Source organism: Podarcis melisellensis (assembly GCF_964234715.1).
Source record: "Podarcis melisellensis genome assembly, chromosome: 13".
NCBI lineage: Eukaryota > Metazoa > Chordata > Lepidosauria > Squamata > Lacertidae > Podarcis > Podarcis melisellensis.
The window spans coordinates 32,624,966-32,652,217 of record NC_138545.1 but is presented as its reverse complement, the minus strand read 5'-3'; the positions used below and the strand labels follow the sequence as shown (position 1 = coordinate 32,652,217).

Below are 27,252 nucleotides of genomic sequence, written 5' to 3'. Positions count from 1 at the left end.
CTGGGGCTCAGATTTTCCTAGAAGTTCTGCTCTCTGAGGTCCTGCTGCTTCATTCCAGCTGCAGCAGCAACTGTTTAATTTATCCCTCTATCATTCTACATTAACATGTCCTCAAAGCTGCTTATATTTGTTTTTATGGAGCAGTATAGGATGGCCAGGGTTGCTGGTCAGAAGCCAGAGTGACTTATTGGATATAATATAGGATCTCTGGGAGGCTTGGGTTCAAATCATATCTCAGCCAATGACTAGCTGGCAGAGTTGGGCTATGTATGTATGCACAGTGGTACCTTGGTTTACAAACAGTCTGGTTTGCATATGTTTTGGGTTACAAACACGTCAAACCAGGAAGTGCATGTCCCGGTTTGCAAACTTTTTTTGGATTGCAACCCATTTTTTTGTATTACGAACAAATTTTTGTGGGAGGCCCCATTGGCGAAAGCGCACCTTGGGTTACAACCTGTTTTGGTTTACAAACAGACCTCCAGAACGGATTATGGTTGTAAACCAAGGTACCACTGTATTTAAGTGCCATCAATATACAGTCGTACCTCAGAAGTCGAATGCCTTGTGAGTCGAATGTTTTGGCCCCCAAACGCCACAAACCCAGAAGTGAGTGTTGTGGTTTGCAAATTTCTTTGGAATCCAAACATCCGGTACGGGTTCCACAGCTTCTGATTGACTGCAGGAGGTTCCTGCAGCCAATTGGAAGCTATACTTTGGTTTCCAAACGTTTTGGAAGTTGAATGGACTTCCGGAACGGATTCCGTTTGACTTCTGAGGTACGACTATAAATGGCTCTGTACAAAATTATTAAAATTTTCTAGTTGTCTTCTGCCTCAGTTCCCTACCTGGAAGTTATTTGTATGTGTCTCCATTAGCCAGGCTTGTCACTGTCAGGCTAGCTTTTCATGTGCACAATTATCATTTTTTAATGTGAGGAAAGGAAGGAAGGAAGGGTAACCCACCTGACAATGACATCACAACCACCCATTTTCATATGCTGGCGTTATTTGAAATCAAACCATGCTGACAAAGGTGTGGCTTTGTAGGCACCAGTTACCAGCTGATCAGTAGTGCTTGCAAACCCCCACTTTTGTCACTTTTGTCATCTTTACCTGCAGCACACCTGATGCTCAGATGTATGGCAGGTGGATAAAATGGTCTGTTGGGCCAAATGAGGAGGAGGACTGATGGGCCTGATTATGCCTGCAGACCTGTGGTACCCCCATCACTGCTTTAGGCAGGCCACTGGGTGATAATTTTTCGTCTGATTTTGGCCTGCTATGTTGCTCAGCCAGTGAACTTGCTTTTGTTATTCTTTCCCCCTGCCCAGATGACAGTGCCCACCAGAAAGCTCCTTGGGGTATCCACATAATGAAGAAAAACAAGAAGCCTGCTCCAAGGGCCTTTGGCGTGAGACTAGAAGACTGCCAACCTGCCCCTGACAACAAGGTAGGCTCTTGCATTTCCCTGCATGTGCGAACCTAGTGCATTAAATTGTAAGAAACCCATCTTTTCATGCTGCAGCACCTACACTTTGGAACTCCCTGCCTGTTGAAGCCAGGCAGGTGCTGGACTTGTCGCTGCACCCTTAAAACATTTTTGTTTAGGAAAGCCTGTCCAAACACAAATATGTGCTGCTACAATCAAGAAGAATATGCATTTTGTTAGCTAAGTAAATATTAGAGAGGAAGCACCTTGAGCTTTCCCAAGGGCTAAAACTCCGTTAAAATCTCTGGTAGGCTACCTTCCCCAATAATAACCTGTCATCCCAAGCTGCCTTTGTGCTCTTCCTGCTTGCAGCCTGGTCACAGACAACTGTGTGTTTGCTTTAGATAGCAAGTACCTGCAAGCATGCAAGTGGAGTCACCACATGCAATGGAAAAAGTTGTGTTGTGTAGAGTTGAAAGCAAGGAGGAAGTTGAGACCTATTAGCCTGGTGGAAAGAGAATGATTTCCCAGACATGGTCTACAGCAGGGGTAGTCAACCTTTTTATACCTATCACCACTAATGCATCTTTCTTGATGGTAAAATTTCCTTACCGCCCACCAGTGCACGGTGGAAGGAGGATTCAGCTTGTGCCGTAGAACTCCTACCACCCACCTAGAATCCTGAAACAACCACTAGTGGGACCAGGTTGACAGTCTCTACAGAGTTCCAGTTGAGGGGGCTGGATGCTAAATGCCAGTGTGGTGCAGTTGGTAGAGTGTCAGACTAAAGCCTGGAAGACTGGGGTGCTGTTCCCCACTCAGCCATGAGGCCTTGGGCATACTGTTACTGTCTCTCAATCTAAGCTACCTCGCAGATTGGTCTGAAGGTAACCTTGAGAAAAAGTGAGATATGTTGCTGGCATCTGTCTGTCTTGAGAGACAATGGAGTGCACCTCTGGGGGTGAAGTCAAAACTCTGCGTAAGCAGCAACAAAGTGACCTTCCTGGGGTGCAAGCCTGGGCAGTGTGTATGGAGCTGCCCAGACAACAAGACTCCCCTCTCAGCCTCACAGTTCTCCTCCAAAGGAAAGCACTGCAATATGTTTGGTACCTGCTTGGCTGCAGGAGTTGCTGGAAGGAGGTGTACAAGGCGCCGTCCAACCGCCTTAGGGACTCCACTCCAGATTTGTGTAGGGCAGCGGTTCTCAACCTGTGGGTCCCCAGATGTTGTTGGACTACAACTCCCATCATCCCTGAACTCTGGCCTTTCTAGCTAGGGGTGATGGGAGTTGTAGTTCAACAACATTTGGGGACCCACAGGTTGAGAAAGGCTGGTGTAGGGTTTACTTCTTAGCCTTTTCTTCTCCTGAAGATATCTCACAAGGCAGCAGATGTTTTCCTTCTCCTAGATTAGCTACATTCCCAGGTTGATGAGCTTCACCTGCCCCTAAAGGTGGGATATAAATGTACTAAATAAGTAAAGCAATACAACACATCCCTGTTCAGGGAATGTGCAACATGCTGCTTAAAGGAGCATCTCGGCTTAATTGTGATACAAGCCAATCCTGTGTTTTCGGAAGTGTAGGGACTTACTCTCGCATCTCATGCCCAGTTAAAATGCAGTGCCCATGTTGTTGATGTCCATATTCTGACAGTCGCCAGAAATAAATTGAAGTTCAGACTATATGGATTTGGCTGCAGGCAAAATTTGACGTTCCAGAAATTAATATGACATCCTTGCAGGGGATATGTATTGGTCACGTGCATGTTTTGGGACTGGCCAGCTATTTAAGGCCCTTTAGACCAGGTGTGGCCCCTTGTCTGGCACCAGCCCATTTGCTTCTGCAGCTTTTAATTGCCGCCGCCACACAGCGCTCAAGCCTTTGACTTGTGAAGGTTTCTGAGACTGCCGCCAGCCTCACCTCCGCACTTCACTTTCTGCAGAAAGTCCCCCTGATTGTAGAAGCCTGCTGCAAGGTGGTGGAAGACAAAGGCTTGGAATACATGGGCATCTACCGGGTCCCTGGGAACAACGCTGTGGTCTCCAGCCTCCAGGAGCAGCTCAACAAAGGGTCTGCAGAAATCAATCTGCAGGAAGAGGTGAGAGCAGGACCACTCTGCCCCTCCCTGGCTCCTGCCAGTCTCTCTGCCTCCTGTCAGTCTCCCTGTTTCCCATCTTTGCTACTGTTGAAAACTCAGCATATAGTATGCTGCTGCCACCTAGCTGTACTATAGGCAGTGCCCACGCATATTTGCAGAAGACTGTACCTGTTGCACACCGAACCCTGGGCCAGTTCACAAGCCTTGTTTGGGCTTCTAACTCGTAGAAGCAAAGAAACTAAGCGAAAAAATCAGGAACTCTCCGAGTCAAATCATGCCTCAGCCATGAAACCACTACCTGTACTTTGGCAAGCTTGCCTCTCCCCACCCACCCCCTCTGCCATCTAGTGTTATAATGTAATGAGTACAGCATCCTTTTTCTGATAAATCACCTGTTTTCTGGAGACAAATAAATCACTGGTGGAAATCAAAGGTTGTCCCTTGGCCATTTCTTGCCAGTGTGGCTACACGATTTACGATAGTGTTGATGTTTCTCCTGTTCTTCTGGGATCTGGTCTCTTGGTGAGATTAGAAGTGTGGTTTTGAAACATCCCAAACTTTAAAATTACTTCTTTCTCTCTCCCTGTGTGGCCAGAGGTGGCAAGACTTGAACGTCATCAGCAGTCTCTTGAAGTCGTTCTTCCGGAAACTCCCGGAACCACTGTTTACAGATGGTGAGTGACTCTGGCTTGACACCCTTAGCATTTAAGATAGCGTAAGTCTACATTTTCTCTCTCGAACGGATGGGCAAGTGGAAAGGCAAAATGCTCGGATGGTTGGGATTGTGGGGTGGGCCACGTTTTTGGTGCATTGGATGCGGGTGGGAAGGTCTGACTATGGGTCTGCCTTCTGGGTCTAAACCTAGGCGCTCCCCTCTTTCCGCAAATGAAATTGGTTTTGGCAGTGCAGGGGCAGACACGGATTGCGAGAGAGGAAAGAGGAGCTTAAGTACCCAGAGAAAGGACTGAGGCCTCTGGCTGGGCAAGTGACAATATAATAGCAAAGCTCCCAGGAAGGCCTTTTGAATTAATTTCAGGGTTTTGGAAGGGAGGTATTTCCCCAACAGTCCTCTTTCTGATCTTCAGTGCCTTAAGCTTGCCCCTATTTCTTTTCCATCATGAGCAAAACACTTGCCTTTAAATGAGCAGGGTTGTCCCTAACAGTGGAAGGAAAAAGCCATCAAGTCAGCCGTCCCGCAAAACCCCTATCATGCAGGAGCAGGAGCGCATTTGAGTGCTCAGCTGGTAGGTTTAGGTGACAAGGGTTTGCAGGCCGGCCGAGTGAGCAGGAGCCAGCAGAGGAAGAGATGAGGCAGAAAGCTGTTGGAGGAGGGATGGAGCTCTCCATCTTCCCACTGCCAGTTCAGTGGCAGGACACCTGCCTTGTGTGCAGAAGGCCCCAGGCTCAATCTTCAGCATCTCCAGGTAGGGCTGGGAGAGGCTCCTGTGCAAAGTCTGGGAGAGCTGCTGCCGGTCACTGTAGATGATGCTGAGCCAGATGGACCGGTTGCTGTATGACAGGGCTTCCCAAACTTGGGTCTCCAGCTGTTTCCCATCATGCCTGACCACTGTTCCTGCTAGCTAGGGATTATGGGAGCTGTAGTCTCCCTGCTCAGATCAACCCATTGCAAGCCTCTAAATTAATTTTTCCTCTAAGCAAAGGGGCAGCTGTGTGTTCTTGGTTTTCCCTTCCAGCCGGACTAGATTATTGTAATGCACTATATGTGGGGTTGCTTTTGAAGACTGTCCAGAAGTTTCAGTTGTTCAGCAATGTAGCGGCCAGACCTTTGTCAGGCATTCTCAGATCAGAGCGTATAACTCCAGGCTTTGATCTCCTTTGGGAGCCTTGAGACTCCTTTGGGCTCCCTGTTTGCTTTCAGACTCAATTCAAAATGCTTTGGAGCAGCTTTGGAGCAGGTTACTTTAAGGAGTGCTTGCTCTCATAGAGGCCTACCTGGGAATTGAGATCAGGGTCAGAGGTCTTGCGCTCAGTGCCATTGGTCTGCCCAGGTAAACTGCCACCTCATCACCTTGCGCGGGACTCCCATTTCCTCTGACCAGACAGTGCCTAACAATCACAGATGAAATTCTTCTTTTTTACAAGATAAGTACAATGACTTTATTGAAGCCAACCGGATTGAAGATGCCAGCGAAAGGATGAAGACCTTGCGCAAACTGGTACGCAATTTGGGGAGGGGAAGTTGTCCTCTGTGAGTGGATGCTTTTTTCTTTGCAGTGCAGTTGGGGGAAACACAAACACATTTCCTCTCCGCCTTGTTGTAACAAAGCTTTTGAGAGGGCAGGTTGTAGCTCAGTGGTAGATCATCCGTGCCGCAGGTCCCTGGCATTTCCAGGTAGACCTTGGGAAGGACCTCTAACCGAGTCCTTGGAGAGCACTGGCCAATTGATGTAGATCTGGGGAGGCTCAAAGGCTTCATGGAAAGTTGGTCAGACCTCTAAGACCTGGTTGCCAGTGGCAGAGGTGACCAATGCACACTTACGCATGCACACACACTTATCACACATAGAGCACACGCACACTTACAACACATACAGCAAACAAACCTGCACTCAAACTAACCACATATATACAGACATATGGCACTACCCACCCCCCGCTATACAGTTATGCAGCCATACATAGGTATTCTTTCTCTCTCATACACAAGCCCCTGATGGCGGATGGCAGGAGATTTCATGCCCCCTCGTGGTCTTCAAGGAATGATACCTGAAGTTCAAGAGGCAGCATTTTCACACCCACTGCAGTGCTGGGGGGTGGGAGGAAACTTGCTACTCTGGGTTCACCAACCTTAATGTAGACTATACTGAGCTAGGCAGCTCAGTGGTCTGACTCAATATGAAACCACTTCCTGTGTTCCAGTTATGCTAAAGTGGTGGTGGCATGAGTCAGTCTTCAGCTGAAATTAAAAACTTAATATTGGTGTGGATAACAGACGGGTTAAAGCATGTTCTCTACAGCAGTTATGTGTTGGGTCTCTAGTTAGAAAGCTGGATGCAGCAGGGAGAGAGAGAAATTGCCAGCATGGGAATGGAGAAAAGAGGAAGCCTTAAATGTAACATGTTAACACCCAGCAAATTTCAAGTCAGAGGATACTCCAAGAGCATCTATAAAACAGACAATTTACTTAACTGCCAAGCCAGTTATAAAAACACTTATGTCTTTAACACATTGAATGGCATCCAAGTCAACAGTGAAGCATGAAATTATTCTTAATTCTGGAAAAACCAGTATGCAGAAATGATTCCTCTCTTTAAGAACATCGATTTTATTACACAAAGCAGAGCAAATTATGTAGCACTCCTCTCCAAACACACTTCATCCCTTGGCAAAGGAAGTTCATTATTTAAACATAGTTTTAAACAATTAAAAAAAATGTTTAAACAATTTAAAAAATCCTCCCTTTATAATCTTAAGCGTTCTCTTGCCCCATTTTACATTTCATAAAACAAACCAACAGAATCGCTCTTAAGGGTTTGCTTTTTTAAAAAAAAATACTTTCTTAACCCTAAAGGCAATTCTTCATGATGTCTGCTAAAGTAACCTCTAAAACAAAGGCCACAGGCAGCTTATATAGTCCTGAGTACAAACCAAAAGCCTCTTAATGCCAATTACGGAGGACTAAAGGGGGGCGGGCGGGGAGGACTGGCTGAATGAGCCTTATATTTGCATGCTGACTATGTAAAATAATTAACCTTGAACCAGTGAAGAGGGAAAAACATGTAGGAAATAAGTGCATAGGGAAAGTGTAAGATGTAATTAACTCCATATTGACAAATCCTGTAACGAGCCCCGTTCATGCTTGTAACTTACTCTTTTGCTGCACATAGAATCAGAGAACTGTAGAGTTGGAAGGGACCACAAGGGTCAATCTAGTCCATCCCCCTGCAGTGCAGGAATCTTTCGCCCAACATGGGGCTCAAACTTATGACCCTGAGATTAAGTGTCTCATGCTGAGGCATCTCCATTCCCTAAATCTGGGTTCTTTTGCAGTCGTGAGCACTACAACAGCATAGCTAAGCTGTTGCTGATTTCACGGGCAATTCAATCACATGCCGGCAAATTCAGATGGTGCAGTTATAGTGAACTGGAAGGTCTTGGGCAAGGATTACCTGTCCACGCACACACTTTAAGCCTCCACATAGGTGAATTCCTGAGCATAACTTATAGAGCAGGTACAGCTATATCTTTTAGCGTCCAGCTTTAGTTGATGAAGGTGATGGTAAACTTTTGAGTTTCACAGGTTTCTGTGTCTTCCTAAATTCAGAAGCTTCTGTATCCCTGCAGTTTGAGTGCCAAATTCATTTCACCAAAATTTTTGGAGAAATCTGGAAGAAGAGAGGGATTGGAGGAATTTTCCATCTTTCACGGATGTCCCAAGCTCTAATTGGTGGCTGCTGTTTTTCTTCCATCTGTTCCTCAGATCCGGGACTTGCCAGGCCATTATTACGAGACCCTGAAGTTTCTGGTGGGACACCTGAAGACAATTGCTGATCATTCCGAGAAGAACAAGGTAATGTTTGCCGAACCGAAAGAAATACGCAGTATGTTATGGTAGCTTCTTCATGTGGAAGAAGATCTAGGTAGGTGCAACGAATAGCACAAGCCATGGGTAAGCAACACTCTTCCACAACAACTCTGCTCCCAGAAAACAAAACCCCAGCATCGCCATGACAGAGACATTGTATAGCCTCTGTGCAAGTTATTTGAAAGCAAATCAGGACAGTTTCTCAGTATACATGCTTCATCTGGAAGCAGCCTTAGGCTAAGCAGTGGTTTGATCTCAGTGCCTCGTAAGCAGTGTAATAGGTCAGACCAAAGTCCAGTGTTTTGTCCCCACACTGGCCAGCCAGATGACTGTGGAAAGCCTGCTGGGGGGACAGGAGGGCAGCAGCCCCATTCTGCTCTCATTTCCCAGAAATGAGAGGTATGTTCAGAGGCAGGGTGACTGATCCTAGAGTTAGCCATTGTGGCTGTAAGATGTTGATAGTCTTATCTTCTGTGGATTTGTCTAAGCCCCTTTTATTTATTTTTGTAATTTTATTTATAATTTTCAATTTTGCAAGGATTCCACATTCACCCAAATGCCAACATTTAACATCGACTTCCCTTCCCCCCTTTCCTTTGCGGCTGCATATTCTAAGTATTCCATATTCTGTCTGAATTTAGTATAACCCTGCTAATGGTTTGATTTGTTTACAATGACCCCCCCCCCAAATATCCTACAAACCATTTCCAGTCTTCCTTAAAGACTCTTTATTCCTGGTCTCTTACTCTGCTAGTTAAACTCAACATTTCTGCATACTCCATCAACTTCATCTGCCATTCCTCCTTTGTTGGAAATGGGCCTTCTGTCTAAGCCCCTTTTAAAGCCATCTAAGTTGAGTATCCATCTCTACCGTCTTCATAACTTCCACCACAATCCTAGTCACTTACCTAGAAGTAAGCCCCAAACTTCCCAAAAGACAATTATCGGATTGCACAGTTAGCTTGCAAGCTCCTTGGGGCCAAAGACCTGTTTACAGAATTTCACAAGCAACAGCAAAGTGTCTTGTGTACAGTGCAGGTGTTTATATAACTATAACAACTAATGCAGACTGAAAGCTGAGATGTTTGCGGGAAACAGTCTTGTAGCTTCCTTTGCCGCCTTGCAGTCAAATGCCAGAATAGTCTTTTTTCTCTTTTTTTTAAGCCTAAAAACCACAATGGCTTGCATTGCAGATGGAGCCCCGGAATCTTGCTCTGGTGTTTGGTCCCACCCTTGTTAGAACGTCGGAGGACAACATGACCGACATGGTGACACACATGCCTGACCGCTACAAAATTGTGGAGACCCTCATACAGCACGTAAGGGGCATGGAGGTGCCTGCAGGGGCATAGCAGGGGCTGGAGGGCAACCAGGAGAAGACTGGCCCTGCCTCCTGGATGTGGGATGACCACCACTTAATTGCTTTTTAAAAGTCATCTGGATATCTTCTTGCAAAGAAATGAATGCAAAAATTTTTCAATCCATTATTAGTTTCTGAAGTGGTTGCTGCGTTTTGCATTTGCTCCCGTCACTGTAGATATATGTGAGCATTCCTCAATTTATTGAGGTACGTTAGCTTAACTATATAAGAAGAACTTTCACAAGATATAAGGAATATCTCATGTGTTAAATCAGCAGTAGACACTACTGGTCTCTTCTTGTTCCAGTATTTTCTATAATCGCAGCTAAGTCTATTGGCCGTTACTCTGAACTGGTTCTTGACCAGTGAATCAGTTGTAGATAATAATAATAATAATAATAATAATAATAATAATAATAATAATAATAATAATATTATTTTATTTATATCCCGCCCTCCCCAGCTGAAGCCAGGCTCAGAGCGGCTAACAACAATAAAAGTAACACAGTTTACATAAAATCACAATCAATTAATTGAAATGCATTCTAAAATCAATTCAAAATCAAATTAATGGCAACCATTGGGCTAGAGTTCTGTGAGGATTACCAAAGGAGGGCGTCAGACTGTGCCTTGGTCAAAGGCCTGGTGGAACAGCTCCATCTTGCAGGCCCTGCGGAAAGATGTCAAGTCCCACAGGGCCCTAGTCTCTTGTGACAGAGCGTTCCACCAGATCGGGGCCACAGCCGAAAAAGCCCTGGCTCTGGTCGAGGCCAGCCTAACCTCCCTGTGGCCCGGGATCTCCAATATGTTTTTATTTGAAGACCATAAGGTCCTCCGTGGGACATACCAGGAGAGGCAGTCACGTAGGTATGAGGGTCCTAGGCCATATAGGGCTTTAAAGGTTAAAACGAGCACCTTGAACCTGAACCTGTACTCCACCGGGAGCCAGTGCAGCTGATATAGCACTGGGTGAATGTGATCCCGTGGCAAGAAGTACTTTCACTGTTCTTGCTACCTGCTGCTCAGCAGGCATAGGGTTGATGGGAGTTGTAGTCCCATCAGGAGGGCTTCTCTTCCCTGCCATAGGTCACTGCAGCATTTATAAAGCATTGTGGTTGCTTCAGAAGCACCCTCACTGAGTTCAAACCAGATGTGTCTTTTCCTGTTCTACAGGGATAGAGGGCTGGTAAGGGAGAGGAGAATGGTTCTGCAAGTTTGAAGCATGAGCTGGGTTTAGGGAAAATAATAGCCAGTGGACTAATGGCTAGGCTGTCACAAATAAATCCCTTCCTTGAAGCCACATTCTGGAAGGACTGAAAAGGTGCAAACTCAAGTGCTTGATATAGGAAATCATGGTGCATTGCCCTCACAGGGGAAAATTACACATTAAGGCTGGCGCAAAGCATAAAGGAACCATTGTGAGAGAATGGTGGAGCTTTATTTCATTCAGAAATTCTCCAGAAAACCAAATATCAATTCCAAAGGTTTACGCTAACGTGTGGATCACTTAACCATAATGTGTTTTACAGGCATGCACTGTTGCATGTTGTGTATGTATGGAAAAATAACCTGTATTTTTCAAATATATCCTTCCTGGTTCTTTGAAGCCAGTGAAAAGCCAATACACAGAAATGTTCCTGTGTTGTGATTTTTTAAAATAATAGTAGCAACAGAGAGGGCGAAGGAACATACAACTGGCTAAATATACATACAACAGTTAGAAATTATTATTTGCAGTAGGTGGGAAGCCCTCCAAAAGCATAGTGAGGAAGGAGGAATTCTGATGACTAGCTAACCCAGTGCCCAGCTTCACAGAACATACGTCTGTCTTGTGAAGTGAAAAGCCAGGAAGAGTCCGTGTTCGCATTTCATGGGTGAAGAACCTGCCACGACACCCCTTTAAATCCAGGGCAGGCAGCCTCTTGGATTCCAGCCTTCATCTGCCCAAAGCAGCCTGGCCCAATGGTCAGGAGAGATGGGACAGGTGTAGTCCCATAACACCTGAAGAGCAACAAGTCCCCCCAGCCCACCTTTAAACTTGCAAGTCTTAATATGATGTTGGCTTTGACTGGTTAATGTTAGCAACTCGACTCTGCTTTGATTCCTCTCCTCTGCCTTTTCCCTTCCACAGTCAGACTGGTTTTTCAGCGACAAGGAGGATAAAGGTGAGAAGGTGAGTCACTTGGAAAGGAGGACGATGCCTGTACCTGAGACTGCAGGGGAATTCAGGGTGTCAGCACAGCCCTTTCCCAGCCATGCTCTGTAGACAGTCTTTCTGCTGATTCCTGTTGGTGGTCAGAAAGGACAGCCCTGCAGCTAGGGTGTTGTTGCGGTAAAAGAGCCTAAGCTTTATTTTGGGGCAAACCAGATGCCTGTGAGGAAACCCACTAGCAGGACAGGAAGGCAATAGCCCTTTCCCAACAACCGGTCCTCAGAGACACAACGCCTGTGATATTGGATATAGTAAGGAACCATAGTGTGACTGGTAGCTGTTGATAGCCTTGCCCTCCTTAAAGTTGTCCCCTCCCCTTCAGAGCTGTCGTCGCTGCATCTTTTGCCCATGAATTTGATAGTTCTAATAAGGAGCTGGGTGGGAAAAAAAATACTTCTTTTTGTCTGTCTGGAATCTCCCACCATTTTCTTTCATTGGATGATCTCAGGATTCATGCTGCTCGCAGATCTGTTTATGCAGGAAAGACAGGAGGCAGGCAGTCTTTTTAAGAACGCTGAAAGAACGTACGAAAGAGGTTTTGCTTACCAAGGTGTACACATGGCACTTCTTTTGACCCCCAGTTGCTTCTGCCAGACAGGCGTTGCTGGCTTTTGGAATTATATGTTTATATGCATGTGTGTGTATATATCTTGATTTCTAGAGGTGATGAGCATACAGATACTAACTGCTCTCTCTCAGTCCGCCACCCCCTGCCCCAAATGTATGAGGGTGGTGGACGTATAGGAGGGGCCCCTCTGCCACTCTTAGCACCGGAGGGAGTCTGTAGGAAAGAAAGTGCTCTTTTAGATATTTAGGGCCTAAGTCCCTTAGAGCTGTAATCATGAATGTGAGTACTTTGAATTGTGTCCATTAACCAACTGGCAACCAAGGCAACTATTTTAAAACTGTGGTCTAGGTTTCGTAGGCTTGAACTGTAGTGTACTGTTGAGTGGCTGGTCTTCCCTGTTTGGCCCAAGGTCAAATGAGATAATCTTTTAGTTCTTTTCAGCTTTACTCTTCTATGGAACATTATGAGATGGGAGGAGTGGTTCTTCCCTTCCCTTCTCCCCATTCCCCCCCCCCCCCGGTATAAGAAGGAAGATAGATGACTGGAGAGCTCCCAGTTTTCCTATACTGAAATACTGAGACCTCCACAGTGCAGCCAAACACACCAATAAGAGAGTTGGCCGAGGAGAAAGAGAAATCCATAGAACACTGTACATCTAGCAGACGGCTTGAATCTTTCCCTCCTAACCACAAATGCATCCATTTTGCAGACCCCTGTAGATGAGCAGGAGGCCCAATCAGTGCCGAATATTGAGTACCTTCTGCCCAACATTGGGAGGACAGCAGCACCGGGGGACGCTTCAGGTGAGTGGACATTGCTTCATCCCAATGGCTGTGGAATTCCCACAGTGCAAAGTTCTGGCTGGTGTTTTGCAGTGTTGCCTCTCTGTAAACGTTATTCCCGTTAGTTCCAGTATTTAAGCGCAACAAGCAAAAAAAGAAAAAGAAAAGTTAGTCCACTTGCCTTTCACACTAACGTCCCTTTCACATTACACGTTTCATACATAAGTCCAGATCTCATTTCTCTTAGCTTTCCCATAGGCCTGTAAATTGTCTTTAGCTCCTTGTTGTTGACCTGTCCATCTAACCCCATCCCTCGAGTGCACGATGCTCAACATCCCTTGCCAAAGCCATCTGCCTGCTTCTGAAAAACATTTGCGTTTGGGCAATTCTCTGATAGCAGAGAAGTCTGTGTTTGGGCAAAAGCTACTGGGATTAGCTCCTTCCCTTTGAGGCTGCACTGTTAGCAACAATGTGCATCTCTTTCTCCCTGCCCCACTTTCTCACAATTTCATAAAATATAATGCACCGCTTGATTGGAAGAAGCTTCCAAACAGTTTAAAAAGAGATGAAACAATAAAACTGAGAAAAATCTACAACCCTATTTTAAAACATACCAAAGATAAAATGCAAAAGGAGATTAAAATTGCCTCAACTTTCTAAGCATCTGGGTAGGCTTGTCTAAAAAGGTAAAGGTAAAGGGGCCCCTGACCATTAGGTCCAGTCACGGATGACTCTGGTGTTGCGGCGCTCATCTCGCTTTATTGGCCGAGGGAACCGGCGGACAGCTTCCGGGTCATGTGGCCAGAATGACTAAGAATGACTCTGGCAAACCAGAGCAGCACACGGAAACGCCGTTTACCTTCCTGCCGGAGCGGTACCTATTAATCTACTTGCACTTTGATGTGCTTTCAAACTGCTAGGTTGGCAGGAGCAGGGACCGTGCAACGGGAGCTCACCCCATTGCGGGGACTCGAACCACCAACCTTCTGATCGGCAAGTCCTAGGCTCTGTGGTTTAACCCACAGCGCCACCCGTGTCCCAAGAATGTTTTAGCAGACACCTAAAAGAGTACAATGACAGGCACTTGGTTGATCTCAGTAGGCAGGGAGTCTCAAAGTGCAGGTGCTGCCACCCTAATTGATCACATTCTTACAAATGTGGAACAGATATTAATTGGCACCTGCAGTAGTTAATGCCAGTTCTACCTATCAAAGCGGCTGAGTGGGCATGTGTTGGGTAAGGTGATATTGTAGGTAAACTGGACCCAAATTGTTAAGGGCTTTATATGATAACAGTGGTGCCTTGAACTTGGCCCAGTAGAAAATCAGCAACTTGTACAGATCTCTAATCACATGTGTTATATGCTGACAAGGCCTCACTCCTGTTGGCCACTGCGCTGTACCATTCTGCACTTAACTGCAGCTTCTGAATCGAGCGCAAGGGAAGCCCAACATTCCTTGCATTGCTAGCCCCAAAATGGAAAACGAGCGAGGTCCCAGCTAAAGAAGAATGGCAACTTGTTGACAGAATATGCACAACTCGCAGACTTAACATATAGAATAAAAGAACAAGAAGAACATAAGTTTAAAGAAGACTGGAAAACGTTTATTGAATATATAGATAGGAAATAATTGTTTACAGCTGAAAACGCTGGCAGCCTTAAGATAACAGTGTAAAAAGTTTTGATGGAAGCAATAATGGAATACTGAATTGTATAGTTTTTGTAAAATATGCAGGGATTTATGATATGTAAAATGAACCATGGAAAGGGAAGAATGGAAACCACTGATATCTTAAGGATGTAAAATGAGTATTTTAAATTGTAGAACAGAAAATGTAATTAAAACACACACACACACCATTGCCTGCATTACCATAATCCCATCTTGAAGTAACCAATGCACAAACTACTATGGCAAGGCTTTCCTGGTCCACGAATGGCCGTAGCAGTCGTACCAGCCGCAGTTGGTAAATGCCACTTGCAGCCATTGAGGCAGAGCTGGATCCAGAAGCACCCTCAAACTGCCAACCTGCTCCTTCACAGGGAGTGCAGCCCCATCCCAGGCTAGTCATGTGACCAATTTCCCCAATGTGGGAGCAACTCATCCACAGTCCCTGCGTCTTTCTGGGATTCAAGCTCAGCTTGTTTTTCCTCATCCATTTCTCCGCTGCATCCAGGCAGTGGCCCAGGGACTGTGCAGCCTCTCCCCATTCAGATGTCATGGAGAAATAGAGCTGAGTGTCTCCAGCATACTGATGGCACCTGGCCCAGAAACGCCGAATGACTGCTCCCAATGGCTTCATGTAGATATTAAATTGCACTAGAGAGGAGAATCCCTTGTTGCACCCCATAGTGTAGCCACCAGGGGGCCAAAGGCAATCTTCCAACGCTGCTCTCTAGGCTGCTCTGATTGGAACCATTGTAATACAGTGCCACCAATTCACATTTCCCAGATCCGGTCCAGGAGGATGCTGTGGCCAATGGCCTCAAATGCCAAAGAAAGATTAAGAAGCAGGCACAAGGTCATAATTGCCCCTCTGAAAAGGGTGACCAAGGCCAGCTCAGTTCTGAAGCCAGGCCTGAACCCAGATAGGAAGGGATCTAAAGAATTGGTGCCCTCCAAGAATTGGTGTCCTCCCAAGAATGCCACCATGACACTCTCCACCACCTTCCCCCCAAAGAGGGTATTGGCAGCTGACCGATAGCTGTTCCAATCCAACAGGTCCAGAGCTGGTTTCTTTAGGAGCAGTCACACTGCTGCCTCTTTTCAGTGCAGCAGGGGCCACCCCCACATGCAGTGAAGCATTGAACACGCTCTGGACCCAGCCAGCCAGCCCCCCTCTGCTAGATTTGATAAGCCAGGAGGAACAGAGGTTGAGGGGGCATGTGGTTGGACACCCTGCCACTGGCACCATGTCCACATCAGCTGATTGCATAAGGTAAAACTGGTAGCACAGTCTTTAGAAAAAAGGCATGCATAGCCATTGTCACCTACCCCACCCCTTGGCTGGTGGCAAACAGAGCCTTTTATGTTGGCAGAAGAGAAACCATATTTTTGGCATATTTTTGCGCTCCAGCTGGAGTTGCTAATATTGATGGGAGGTATTGTTTAAGTGGGGTTTTGTTTTGTTAGTTTTTCTCTCTCTCTACTGTTTACAAACTTCCTTAACCTTTTTTGCTGTCTTTCTCTGTTCCTTCTCTCTCTCTCTTTCTCTCCATCTCCTCCCTCTTCCTCCTCTTCCGTACTCCAGCGGAACTGCCGGAGCTCTAGAGCTGGTACGGTGTGGTTGTGCTCTGGTGTACATGCACTAATTCCATTGGGTGATTACGAGAGGTTGAGGAAAACAGGAAAGCGGTTCTGGTTCCTTATTGACAAGCTACAACATTGGCATGTACTATGATGAGACACGACATCGGCAGTCGAGCTCCTTACTGTTAAAAAGTTGGGAGTGAAAAATGAGGTCCACTTCATGGGCCTGTGATTTGCTTCTTAAAGCCAAGCATGGGGGGGGGGGGATCAATTAAAAATAAGTTGTGAAAATAGTTTAAAACCAAATAAATCAGTAGCTTTCTAAGCAAGTGCAGAACATTCCCCCCACCCCGACAGAATGGAAAAGTAGTTAATTTTTATCTTTAACAGCTCAAGTAATATGCAACTTTATTTTGCTTTATTTAGTTTGCATTTATATACAGCTTACTAGAACAAAAGATAACAACTCAGTATAGACAAGTCTAAAATAATACAATAGGAACAAAACTTGCTCATGCAAACAGTCTAAATCCCAAGATTTAAGTTGTCTTTCTTCTCTGCCTGATGAAGAGTTCTGTGTGATTTGAATGCCTGCATATATGTTTGCACCAACTAATATTGGATCCCTGAAAATAATTGCTCTGGCTGTTTTGTATTCAGTTTTTCCACAGGGAAGCAAAAGGTGTCTGTCCTTAAAACATGGATGCCGCAGCCTAGAGACCAGAAATGTTTCTTTCCTCACCTTCAGAGGTTTTGCTCTTTCTAGGACTTTGGGTGGGTGGGGGGGCAGACTCAGAGCGACTTTCCTGCCTTTCCTCTCTCTCGTTATTGCCAGCCACTAATTCCATGTTGTGGGTGGGGAGGAGGCCTTGGTTGTCAAGAGTGGGCCATTGTGACCATCCATTATATTGTCTGTTGGTTTCATTGCCGCTGACGTTGCTGTGGCGGATATTGTGTGTGACTGTGTGGAGGCGGGGGAGCTATTGCGCAAACGGCTTGGCTGGTACCGTGCCCCTGCGAATTTTCTGTGGTTTTCTAGCCATTGTTCCTGCCTGTGCTCTTGCCCCATGGGGTTTGCCAGCACCCACCTCTGCCCCCTGCTTCCTCTTTGCTGGATCTGCCTGGCCTGGCTTTTAATTTTGTTAAACTTCGGGGGGGGGGCTGCATTGCCACTACTTTGCTTTAAGTACCCCTTAAAACATCTGGGCAACATCTGCCAGCCATTCTCTTAGGTGTGGCTCTCTGAAAGTGGCAATGGCTGAACTGAGGCAGAAGAGCAAATCTTTTATTTTTAAGCTGGTTGTGAAACTCGACCCCACCACCCTCTATTCATGGCTCGCCTTCAGCGGTGTGGGGTGTAAGGTATGAGCCCCACTTTCAGCTAAGGCAGATCCCCTCTAGGACAAAGGACTAAGAATTCCCAAAGCACTGACTCTTAAAACTTTGGTTGTGTACACTCTATACGGTAACAGCACATCTGTTCCCTCAAAAAACTTCTGGGCACTTTTAAAGTTTTTTAAGGCTTGTGGGGAATTGTAACTCTGTGAGGGGAAAACTACAGGGCCATTTAAAATGTGCTTTAAATGTACAGTGTGAACACAGCCTTCGTTGTACTGCCGGGCACTAATCTGGTTCATCGGTTGTTTGTGGGCCGCTGTTTCGTTTCAGTGTTGCTGCTTGAGCAGCTTCTGGTTAAAAACGCCAGTTCCTTCTGCACTCCAGTGCACCTGTACTGTACATTCAGTATGAAGGGGCAGGGGAAGCATTTTGAAGCATTCCGAACTCTGCTGTGTTTGCCACATGCACAGCAGTCAAGATGCCACTGCATGAGTGGGAAACATGACCCTGTTTCAGAACCGCCGCTCAAGGAGATGGGAGACCAGCCCTGTCCCCAGCCCTCTTAACACTGAGCTCCTGATAAACTCCTTCTGATGCACAAGGCCAAATCCAGCCCCCAGTCATATATTGTGGCCTCCTTGGCCACCTCTTTTTACAGTCCCAGGCAGACCTGTGGGGGACTCAATATACCTGACTGATGAGCACATTTCACTTTTGATGGGTCACATGCCTTACGAATCTGGCTTCAGTCTTGCTCCTCTGGGTGGAACTGTTGTGCTTTCCCTTCTGGGACTAAGTGCGCCTCCACTAAGTGGATGTTAGGACGCTGTGCCTTCCTGCCATGTTGTTAGTGGGCCCATAGAGCAGGAGGCAGGCAGCTGTGTGTGGCGACAAGTCAGGTGTTGATCAGATGTTCCACTGCCTTCCCCCTAACCGCTCCGTGCTCAATCTGCCTTTCTACTTCACTAATTCCACTGACTTTGCTCCACTAACCTTCCTGACAGCCTTGTCACCATCACTTGAACAAATGTGCCTGATTGTGGTCCCCACCCTTACAAAGCCCCCATTCATTCATTCAGAGACTCTGTGTGTTCTGGGGTGCCCGATCTGTTCTTTATTTCCTCCCCACCCCTTTTATTTTGCCACCAGTTCATTCAATTTTATTTTCCTTAAGTAAACATGAGACAAAATGAAATGGTGGCTTGTGGTCCAAGGTGGCATGTTTGTAAACACCCAGGGTCAACTTCCCTTCTCTGGACTATTATTTATCAAGAGGGAGCCCCCTGCTCCCAAACCTTCTTCAATCTTGGCTTATTTTTTAGTAAGGACCCAAAATATTATTGGTGTTTTGCTCAGAGATGTGCTAGGATAAAGAAATTTGCATAGGGTCGCATGAGTCCCTCACTTTAAGATAATTTCCTCTGGAAAGAAGCGATGTGATATTAGAAAAGGGTTTGCCTTAGTTAGATGTCTATCGCAAGAGCCCCTGAATTTGGGGTACCTAATCTTTTACCGTAATTTGATTTTCATATTGGGAGTGTCCTTCCACAGGACACCACCAGGGGGCGCAAACGACCTTGTCATGTCTCATTGGTGATTAACAGCCAATGCTCTGACCCACCAAAGTACAGGCTGTGATCCTAATGAGATTGCTGAAGAGTGGGATTCAGGAGTCCCTGACTGCTCTGCGCACAAGTGTGTGTCTTAAGGAGCCAGTAGCAGACAAAGAAAGGGGAAGTGCAGCTCTGTGAAGTTTCAGAAGCAGCTGAGCTAATGAATACATTCACTGGACAATACGGAGGCCCCCAGTTCTGCCAGCAAAAGCTTCTTTTTGTGTTGTCAGGAAGATGAAGAAAATAAAAAAGGCTTATTAGGTTTCTATTTGGAGGGCTTCATAGCTGGCCATTAGCTGAACTCACAATCCAGACTTTAGGGGAAGGTGAGCGAAGTCAGCTCTGGATGCCAAAACAGCACCTGTTGTTGCTTTGCATTGTTTTTTACACTGTCCAGAGAGAGAGAAGCCTTTAGACTTCCATAGTCAGAACAGAAGAAACATCTGCTGAGTCACCCCTTCTTTTTTATGGGGTGCACCTTTCGGTTTAGCTCTAATGCGCTGACTCGGGAGCATGACATACCTTTGCTGCAGGGAAGCCATGGGGACAAGTGTTCCCCTCGGCAGCCTCACGACCCACCCGCTTTCCTGACACTGCCCCATGTCTTACTGATCCTCTCCTCTCTCTCTTTCCTCTTCGTTTGTTAACAGATTCGACCAACAGTGGCTCAGCTAAATCAAAGGTAAGGCTCCTTTCTGTGTCATACCTGCCCGTTGGGGAGGAAAGGCGGGAAAAGATGGTTCAGCTCCTCTTAAGGGGTCCCTGCACTCACAATTTGCACTGGGGGGAAAGGGTTTCATTCTTTTCAACAGGACCCCCCATCCCTTTTTGCAATGTCATACAAGTTGTGCTTTTGGGAGGCCTGATCTGGAGGCAAAAGCCCCTACCCCCACCCCATGACTGATCCGGTCCCCCACTCGACTAGTTTGTAAGGTGTGGGGGGGGAACCATACACACAAGGGCACATCTACAGGTAAGGTCATGCATTTCTTGGCCCATAGGTTGTGTGACTCACCCAGGTAGCATCTCCCAGTGATATCTGACTTTCCCGTTTTATACTTCTGCCAGGGCAAATGTAAAAGCACTTGTGAGAATTGCAAATCTGCATTAACGATACTGAATATGATGCTCTCTGTTAGGGCATGTAAACAGATCAGTGAGTTAAGGGGTTATTATCCCAGGGTTGACCAGTCTTGTAACCCTGGGGTTCCCTAACCGTGCTCTGAGGGCCCTTGGTCTTCATTCAAGTGGTCCACGGCACGTCCCCATTAAATATTTCCATTGGTTTTTTTTAATTTACTTGCATTTTTCTCCCTTTTGTTTCTTTCATCGTATTATAGTTTGATTTCTGTGCAGTGCAAATCGGAACACAATAACATACAATGTAAGAAGTAAAAGAAGAAATGCAAATAGAAATAACATAGCAACAGGCACGGGGCATGGCAATTGCTACCAAAGGCAGAAAAACCATTAAGTGGTCCGCCAAGACCACCAGCAAATTTCAAGTGATGGGGGGCGGGGCGGAGTTTGGGGACCACAAAACCTGAACATTTCTACCTTGTCTCTGCTTCGGACAGCTTTCCCCAGGCGTAACTCTCTCCCTTCCTCCCCACCCTTTTTGCCCTTGCTGCAGGCTTCGTGGGGCTCCCGGAAGGAGCACTATCACAAGGAGATGCTTGCCATCTCCTTCATCTCAGCTGTCAACCGCAAGAGGAAGAAGCGGAGAGAGGCCAAGCGTTTCGGGAGCAGCACAGATGACGACTCTGAGCACGAGTCGGCCGCCAAACCAGCCGCCAAGAGAGACGAGGAGGAGGTGGGGGCAGAGGAGGAACCCAGAGAAGCAGAAGGGCTTGGGAGCAGCAGCGGCAGCAGAGGTCCAGAGCCCGGTGGGCAGAGTGGCCCAGAAGGCTCTGTAAAGCTCGAAGTAGAGTTGGAAGAAAGGAAGACGACGGCGCCTCGGGGCAGCCCAGAACCGGCCCACGATGCCCGCTCCATCGTGTCTGGTTACTCCACCCTGTCTACCATCGACCGCAGCCTGTGCTCCGAGGTGCAGTCCGTAGCAGAGAGCCGTGGGGAGGAGGCAGACGATGAACGCAGCGAGTTTAGCCACGTGGAAACGGACACCGAGAATGGTTTTGTGCCGGGGCAAGCTGGGATGGTCCCGAAAGGAGCTGGGCTGGAGGCGGCGGCAGAAGGTGGAGCTGCCGCAGCCGACAAAGCGTTCCATAGCCGAGCCTCCTTCAGCTCCCACCGCCTCATGCAGTGCGACACCCTGGCGCGGCGCAAGCTCTCACGGCCCCGCTACAGCAGCGAGGCCTCCTCCAAAGGCAGCACGGAAGGCCCCAGCTCCAGCTCGCCGGGGAGTCAGGAGTCGCTGCAGCCCACAGGGGCCGCCGAGGCCCACAGCCGGCCTTCCCTCACGGAGCAGCTGCGCCTGCGCTTCCGCGGCTCGTCGGACGACATGCTGGCGGTGCGGTTGCGCAAGCCGCACTCGCCCGAGACTCGGCGCAAGAGGAACAGCTGGCGGCGCCACACAGTGGTGGTGCCCGGCGGCCTCAAGGACCTCAACTACAACGAGTGGGAGGATCAGCATGTCTTGGGGGCCCCCGAGGCCCGTCCGCTGGACGCCACCAGCAGAGCTCCCCTCCGGGACAACAAAGACTCGGGGCTCTCCAGCCTGGAGTCGACGAAAGCTCGGCCTTCCTCGTCTGCGCTGGGGAGTGCGGTTGCTCCCGGTGGCGAGCAGCAGCGCCACAAGGCCGGCTCTGAAGGGCGCTCGGCTCCCCGGCGCACAGCTTCCTTGCGCTTCCACCAGTGCCTCTAGGGGGCAGGCGGGGGAAGCCCCTGTTTGGAGCGGCAGGGGAGGAACCATGGCTTGGTCATGCCAGCAGCCTCAAACTTCAGTGGAGCAAGAGTCTCTTCCCTGCCCCAGCCTCGCTTTCTGACCCCTTTCCCCCTGGTCTTAATTTAATGACTCTCCTGTTTCGTGACTTGTGAATTTATTTATTCCCCTCCTCTCCCCAGGGCGGCAGTTGGAGAAAAGGAAGCAGAGGCGGGTGAAAGGAGGGAAGGGGCTCTTTGGCCAGCCCATAGGAAGCTCTTGCCTTGGTTTTGCTGCTGGGAGGCTACCTGGGGCAATGGCGGGGGGTGGCCAGCCCCCATTCCTGCTTGGAAAAGCTTCTCTGGCTCCAGGGGGCTGGTCTACAGGTTGCTTTCAGGCCATGTGTGTGAAGGAGAAGGCGGGCGGAGGGTTGTTGAGCAGGAGCCTCTCCCTGCCCATCTCTGCCTTGTTGGCCGCCCCACATTTTGTCTCTTTTCCAAGAAAACTCTTGGGAAGTCAGATCAGAAATGCTCATGGAGACCAGCTCATTCTTCCCCTTGACCGCTGCCAAAGTTCTGCCGCTGATCAAGCCCCTGCTCCAATGCCATTCTGCCTCCGAATCCTCCTTCCCGGGCACAAGAATGTCTCAGTCTTGTGGGGGCTCTGAATAGGTCCCTTTAAAAGAAAGAAAGCAAGCCACCCCACTGCTCCCTCTGTGCCTTCTCCCAAGATGAGCAGGTGGGCAACCAGCTCCCCAGTTTCCCACCTCCCTTGGCTTGGCCTTTGCAACACCCCTGCAGATTTGGCTGGACCCCCTTCAGTTGCAGCACTTGTGCCCTGTGGGCATGGGGTGGACTTGGCCCTGTACTTGGAAGTTGCCCGTGGAGAAACCAAAAACGACAGAGCCAGAAACGCCCTTTCTAGGGGCATTTTCCACGCTGCTCTCCTCCTGCTTTAAGTGGCACCGTCCCGTTTCCCCCCACACCACAAAAGCCACAAGGAGCCCTGTGGTCTCTTGAAAGGCCAACCAATTCACTGCTAGTCTACAAGGTGCCAGAAAACTCATGGTCTTTTGGGGGCTCCCATGGCAACCCCTCTTGGCAAAAAAGTAAGAATCAGAAGGAACCTGTGGAACATCTGGGTTCACCTTTGGGATTAGACCTGTCCTTTGCCCTTCCTACCTACGGATTCATGCTGCCTGAAGCCTTAGAGAATGCTGCCTTGCGCTGTCGGCGTTTGTGAACCTTTATACAACTTAGCTCTCCCTCGGCCACTGAGAACTTGGGTGGGGGGAAAGTCCTGAGGACCTACCTGTGTCTCTGCCCGACTCCTTGCCGCTCTTGTGACAGTTTGTACAAACCACGAGGAAAAAGACAGTGGCTTCTGGATCAGCCAAGTCCTACCTGTGTTGGGTACAGTTCAGGGATGCAGTTGTTTGGAGAGTAAAGACGGTTAGTGCAAATGGGAAGTTGCCTGGCTGCTTTTATGCCCTTGTAACATTTCCCAGTAACTCTTGGTGCTACAGAGGATGGTGAAGCACCCACTTGCTGCCTATGTGGAGGATTTCTAACATAAATCCTTTCTATGTAGATTGTTCTGCTCACACTCAAATCTACCGTGACAGGCCCCCCCCCCAAAATCTGCAGTGCAGAGAGGCAAGTGATAGGCTGAGTGTGGGCCTTGTGTGAGTTGTATTGTGGGTGAGAAGGATGGACATTGGGTACGGAGGACAAGCACAGCTGGTTCCCTCCCTCCAATGCCCTGTGCAGGTATGCCAGTAAGAGAGTCTGAGAGATTCCTTAACTTTGCTGTTACAGTTTCCCATGATAACATATGTTGGGATTCCATTCCAGCCTTTGTTCCAGCAACAGCTGAAATGCCATAATTCTACCATCTTGTGCTATGCAGTTGCCCTCCAAAATCTACACAAACTTTGATTCTTGCTTGTGCTACATTTCTTCTTAGCAATGTCTTCCCCTCCTTAGCTTTCTCAGTATGTTGGGACAGAAGTGAACCAAGGGTGCCACTCATTTCTGTGTTGCAGATTAGGGCAGATACTCATCCTTCCTGCCCATTTATTATTATTATTATTATTATTTTGCATTTCCTTCAAGATGAGAGGCCTCTTACAGATTTGCTTTCACCTTGTGGTGTAAAATGTTCCTTCTAGTCCCTGATCTTTGTAGAATCTCATTTGTCCGTATGGCATGTGAGAGAAACCGGAGCGGCTCTTTTAGCAAATAAATAGGCAAGGTGCTATTTTAATATGTGAATGCTCTATGGTGAAGTGTAGGAGCTGCCTCTGCAGAAAAATGCTGCACAGTCAGAAAATAGCCTCACTGAGATAGTGGCTTACCCCTCTTACACCAAAGCTATAGCAAAAGTATCTGGTCATATCAGTAGTTGACCACATTCAAGCAAAGTGCTTTTGTTTCAGCAGTTTTCCTGGAAGCACCATTTCCAGCGCCCATGAAGTTCAGTGATCAAATTTCTGCATGCCAGCCTAACCTACTTGCCAGTGGTGTTAGCAGGCTTAACTGTGATTTTGAGCTCCTTTAGAGGGCAAGGCAACATTCAAATGTGTTGGAAAGTGGCAAACGCTGGATTTCATCATTTGGAGGTGGCATTTAGAAAGCCATCCTCATCTCCGCAGGACGAAAGGCAAACATTGCTATCACTGAAGATGTTTCTAGTCTCCATAGCAACTTCTTGCTGCTTGTATATTTCTGCAGGCAAAGTGACCTTGAAGTTTGTTATGAGAGCTTTATCTTGCCCTGCCTGTGATGAACTCAGGGCGGCGTGTGTCATTCCTATCCCCGCTTATTCACACAGCAGCCTTGTGAGGTAGGTTAGCCTGCTTCAGATTATCTTGCCAGGCTTCATAAACCATGGTCTAAGCACTCCTCCCTCGACCAGGTCTTCCTCCTCTTTCACACTGGCTTTAGTGCTTCATTCCTGACTTGCATTCAGCCAAGGTTCATTGTTAACATCAGAGCCAGGGACTGGTGCTGCTCATCAGTTAACAAATCATGATGAGAAACGGAAGCCTATGCAGAGGGGAGGGGAGGCAGCTTGTCTGAACCAGGCCAGTAACTGGCCCAAGTTTACTCAGCAAGCTGTTTTGGCTGAGTGGGGATTTCAACTCTGCTCTCCCAAGTTTTCACTTTAGCTCTCAAGTGTAGGCTAGTTCATGCATATTCATGTTTTAATGAGTGCAACATTAAGGTAGTGATGTGTGTACCAATGAGCCATTGTGGAACAAGTTGCCAGGCATCAATCCAGGGCTAGGGTGTTTGCGTGGAGCCGATTCACAGCTGCAGCTTTTGAGTTATCCAGTGTTTGGATCAGAAATTAAGTGCTGGCTATGCATGTGTGAGAGGAATCTGACCTGTAAGGGCTAGCAGTGTGCAAATTCTCTATGTGTCATAGTTGCAGATACTTTGGTGAGAGGTTCAAGGCACAGATGGCTTGGTAATCACCAACAATGATTATTTAAAAATCTAATTTTTTAGTGTCCAAAGTGCTTTATGTTATGTACCTTCATAACCACCCTTATAATTATTTCTGAGAATGTAGTGATTGTAGAGAAGCACAGGCAAAACCTGGTGGAATTCCACCATGAATTGTGCCGTTTACCTTGACACCAGGACTCAAAATATCTGGCCTGTAGGATCCCAGTTCACCATTCTTGTGCTTCCAGGCCTGCTGTCCTCCGCATTATTCAACTCCCATGCCATGTATACAGCAGCTGCATGTACTACATAGTCCATGATGCAGCACAACTCAGAGTTTACAAGGGCATCTGGGGGCTAGCTAATGTTAAAAATGTGCACCAGAGTATAGAGGGGACTAGCAGAAGCCATGCAGATTCCTATATGCTTTCTGCTCAAATTTAGCAAATTGATTCCACCAAAATCGCATACCAAACTTTCTCCCCTGGTTCCATTTTGGGTAGAATTAGGCTGCAACCCTGGCTGTAATCCTAAATGAGATGTGGCATGCTGAGAGTGGCAGGCTTGAATCTGGAAATGGAACCCTGCTGGATTTCTTACATTTGTAGTTTCCCTCTCATTGGGAATGGACTCTTGTTTTGAAAACCATAGAATTCTCTGTACTAGAACAGAGAGACTGTCACAAACGGAGATTTTATCCACGCGCCGTAGTGTCCTTTTGGTCTGGCAGTGGTTGCAGTGTTGGACTCAAGTGTCTGGTAAATGCAGAGTATAAAAAAATTATATACCTGACTGCTTTAAAATGTCTATAGGAGTTTTAGAACGTCAGAAACTCATCAGGCACATTGATGACCACTTTTGCTTGAAATGTGAAGGTTTATATAGGCTCAAGCTCTGTCAAATTGCGGATTGGTTTCTGCAATTGGAAGCGAGTGGCGATTATTAGCACCCGTACCCTCCAGCACACTGACATGCTAATGGATTCTGTGGGGTTTCAACAAAGGGGGATTTTTTCATAAGACAAATTCCAAAAAAGACTTAAAAGGACAGAAATGTTGTTCATGCTGATAGGGACATAAAACAACTGTAACACAAAACACCAAAAAATTGGAAATGCCTATAATTTGTGATACAATTGAATTAGCCACAAATGTGCTGTGTGCTCCACACTCCGCATTTTCTAATGCACATCTTACAGCCATTCCATTGAGGCCTTGAAAAGGGGTGTGTGGAGATGTGGAATTTAAAACTTAGCAAAGCTAAACTATTTGCTACACTGTTATGCATTGTTCTTTTATGCAAATATTTGCTGTAAAGTTTTATTTTTCACTTTATTTTGTAAATAATCTTTAAATGTGTAACATATGATAAAAGAGTTTATAAGGATTTTTTTTTAATGAAGACTGTTTTGTTTTGCTCCTTTTAAAAGCCCAGTTATATTGACAGTGTTGATTTTTTTTTTAAGCACCTGCCTGCCTGCATGGTTTGTCCCTCTTCCCACCTTCACTGTGTTGTACAATGTCAGACATATATATATGGTCAAACGAAACAACTGAAGAAACCCAAACTCTGCTTTGATGATCTCCTCAGAATTACAGTGATATACATATTGGAAATAAACTGGCTTATTCAGAGAATGTTTGCTCACTTTCTTTTTTTCAAAACAAAGAACCATAACCTGAAGGCCCTTTTTGGCCTGAGAGCCACATTCATTCATAAGCAACCTTATGAGGGCCACATGTCCCCAGTAGGTGGGGCTAGAGACAGGAAGCAGATGTG

General features: G+C 47.0%; 1 protein-coding gene across 6 annotated transcripts in view; it reads left to right on the top strand.

The window, feature by feature from the left end:
* The window catches only part of ARHGAP23 (Rho GTPase activating protein 23), a 170,181-nt gene extending 143,071 nt beyond the window's left edge, over positions 1 to 27,110 (top strand). For all 6 annotated transcript variants that reach the window (XM_081885547.1, XM_081885544.1, XM_081885545.1 and 3 more), the window contains 10 exons: positions 1,334 to 1,452; positions 3,375 to 3,530; positions 4,126 to 4,204; positions 5,634 to 5,707; positions 7,972 to 8,061; positions 9,270 to 9,395; positions 11,568 to 11,609; positions 12,926 to 13,019; positions 19,851 to 19,882; positions 20,834 to 27,110. In XM_081885547.1, coding sequence (XP_081741673.1) covers positions 1,334 to 1,452; positions 3,375 to 3,530; positions 4,126 to 4,204; positions 5,634 to 5,707; positions 7,972 to 8,061; positions 9,270 to 9,395; positions 11,568 to 11,609; positions 12,926 to 13,019; positions 19,851 to 19,882; positions 20,834 to 22,024 — 2,003 coding nt within the window. In that variant the 3' untranslated portion in view covers positions 22,025 to 27,110. The remainder of the gene's footprint in view (positions 1 to 1,333; positions 1,453 to 3,374; positions 3,531 to 4,125; positions 4,205 to 5,633; positions 5,708 to 7,971; positions 8,062 to 9,269; positions 9,396 to 11,567; positions 11,610 to 12,925; positions 13,020 to 19,850; positions 19,883 to 20,833) is intronic.
* The last annotated feature ends 142 nt before the right edge of the window (positions 27,111 to 27,252 follow it).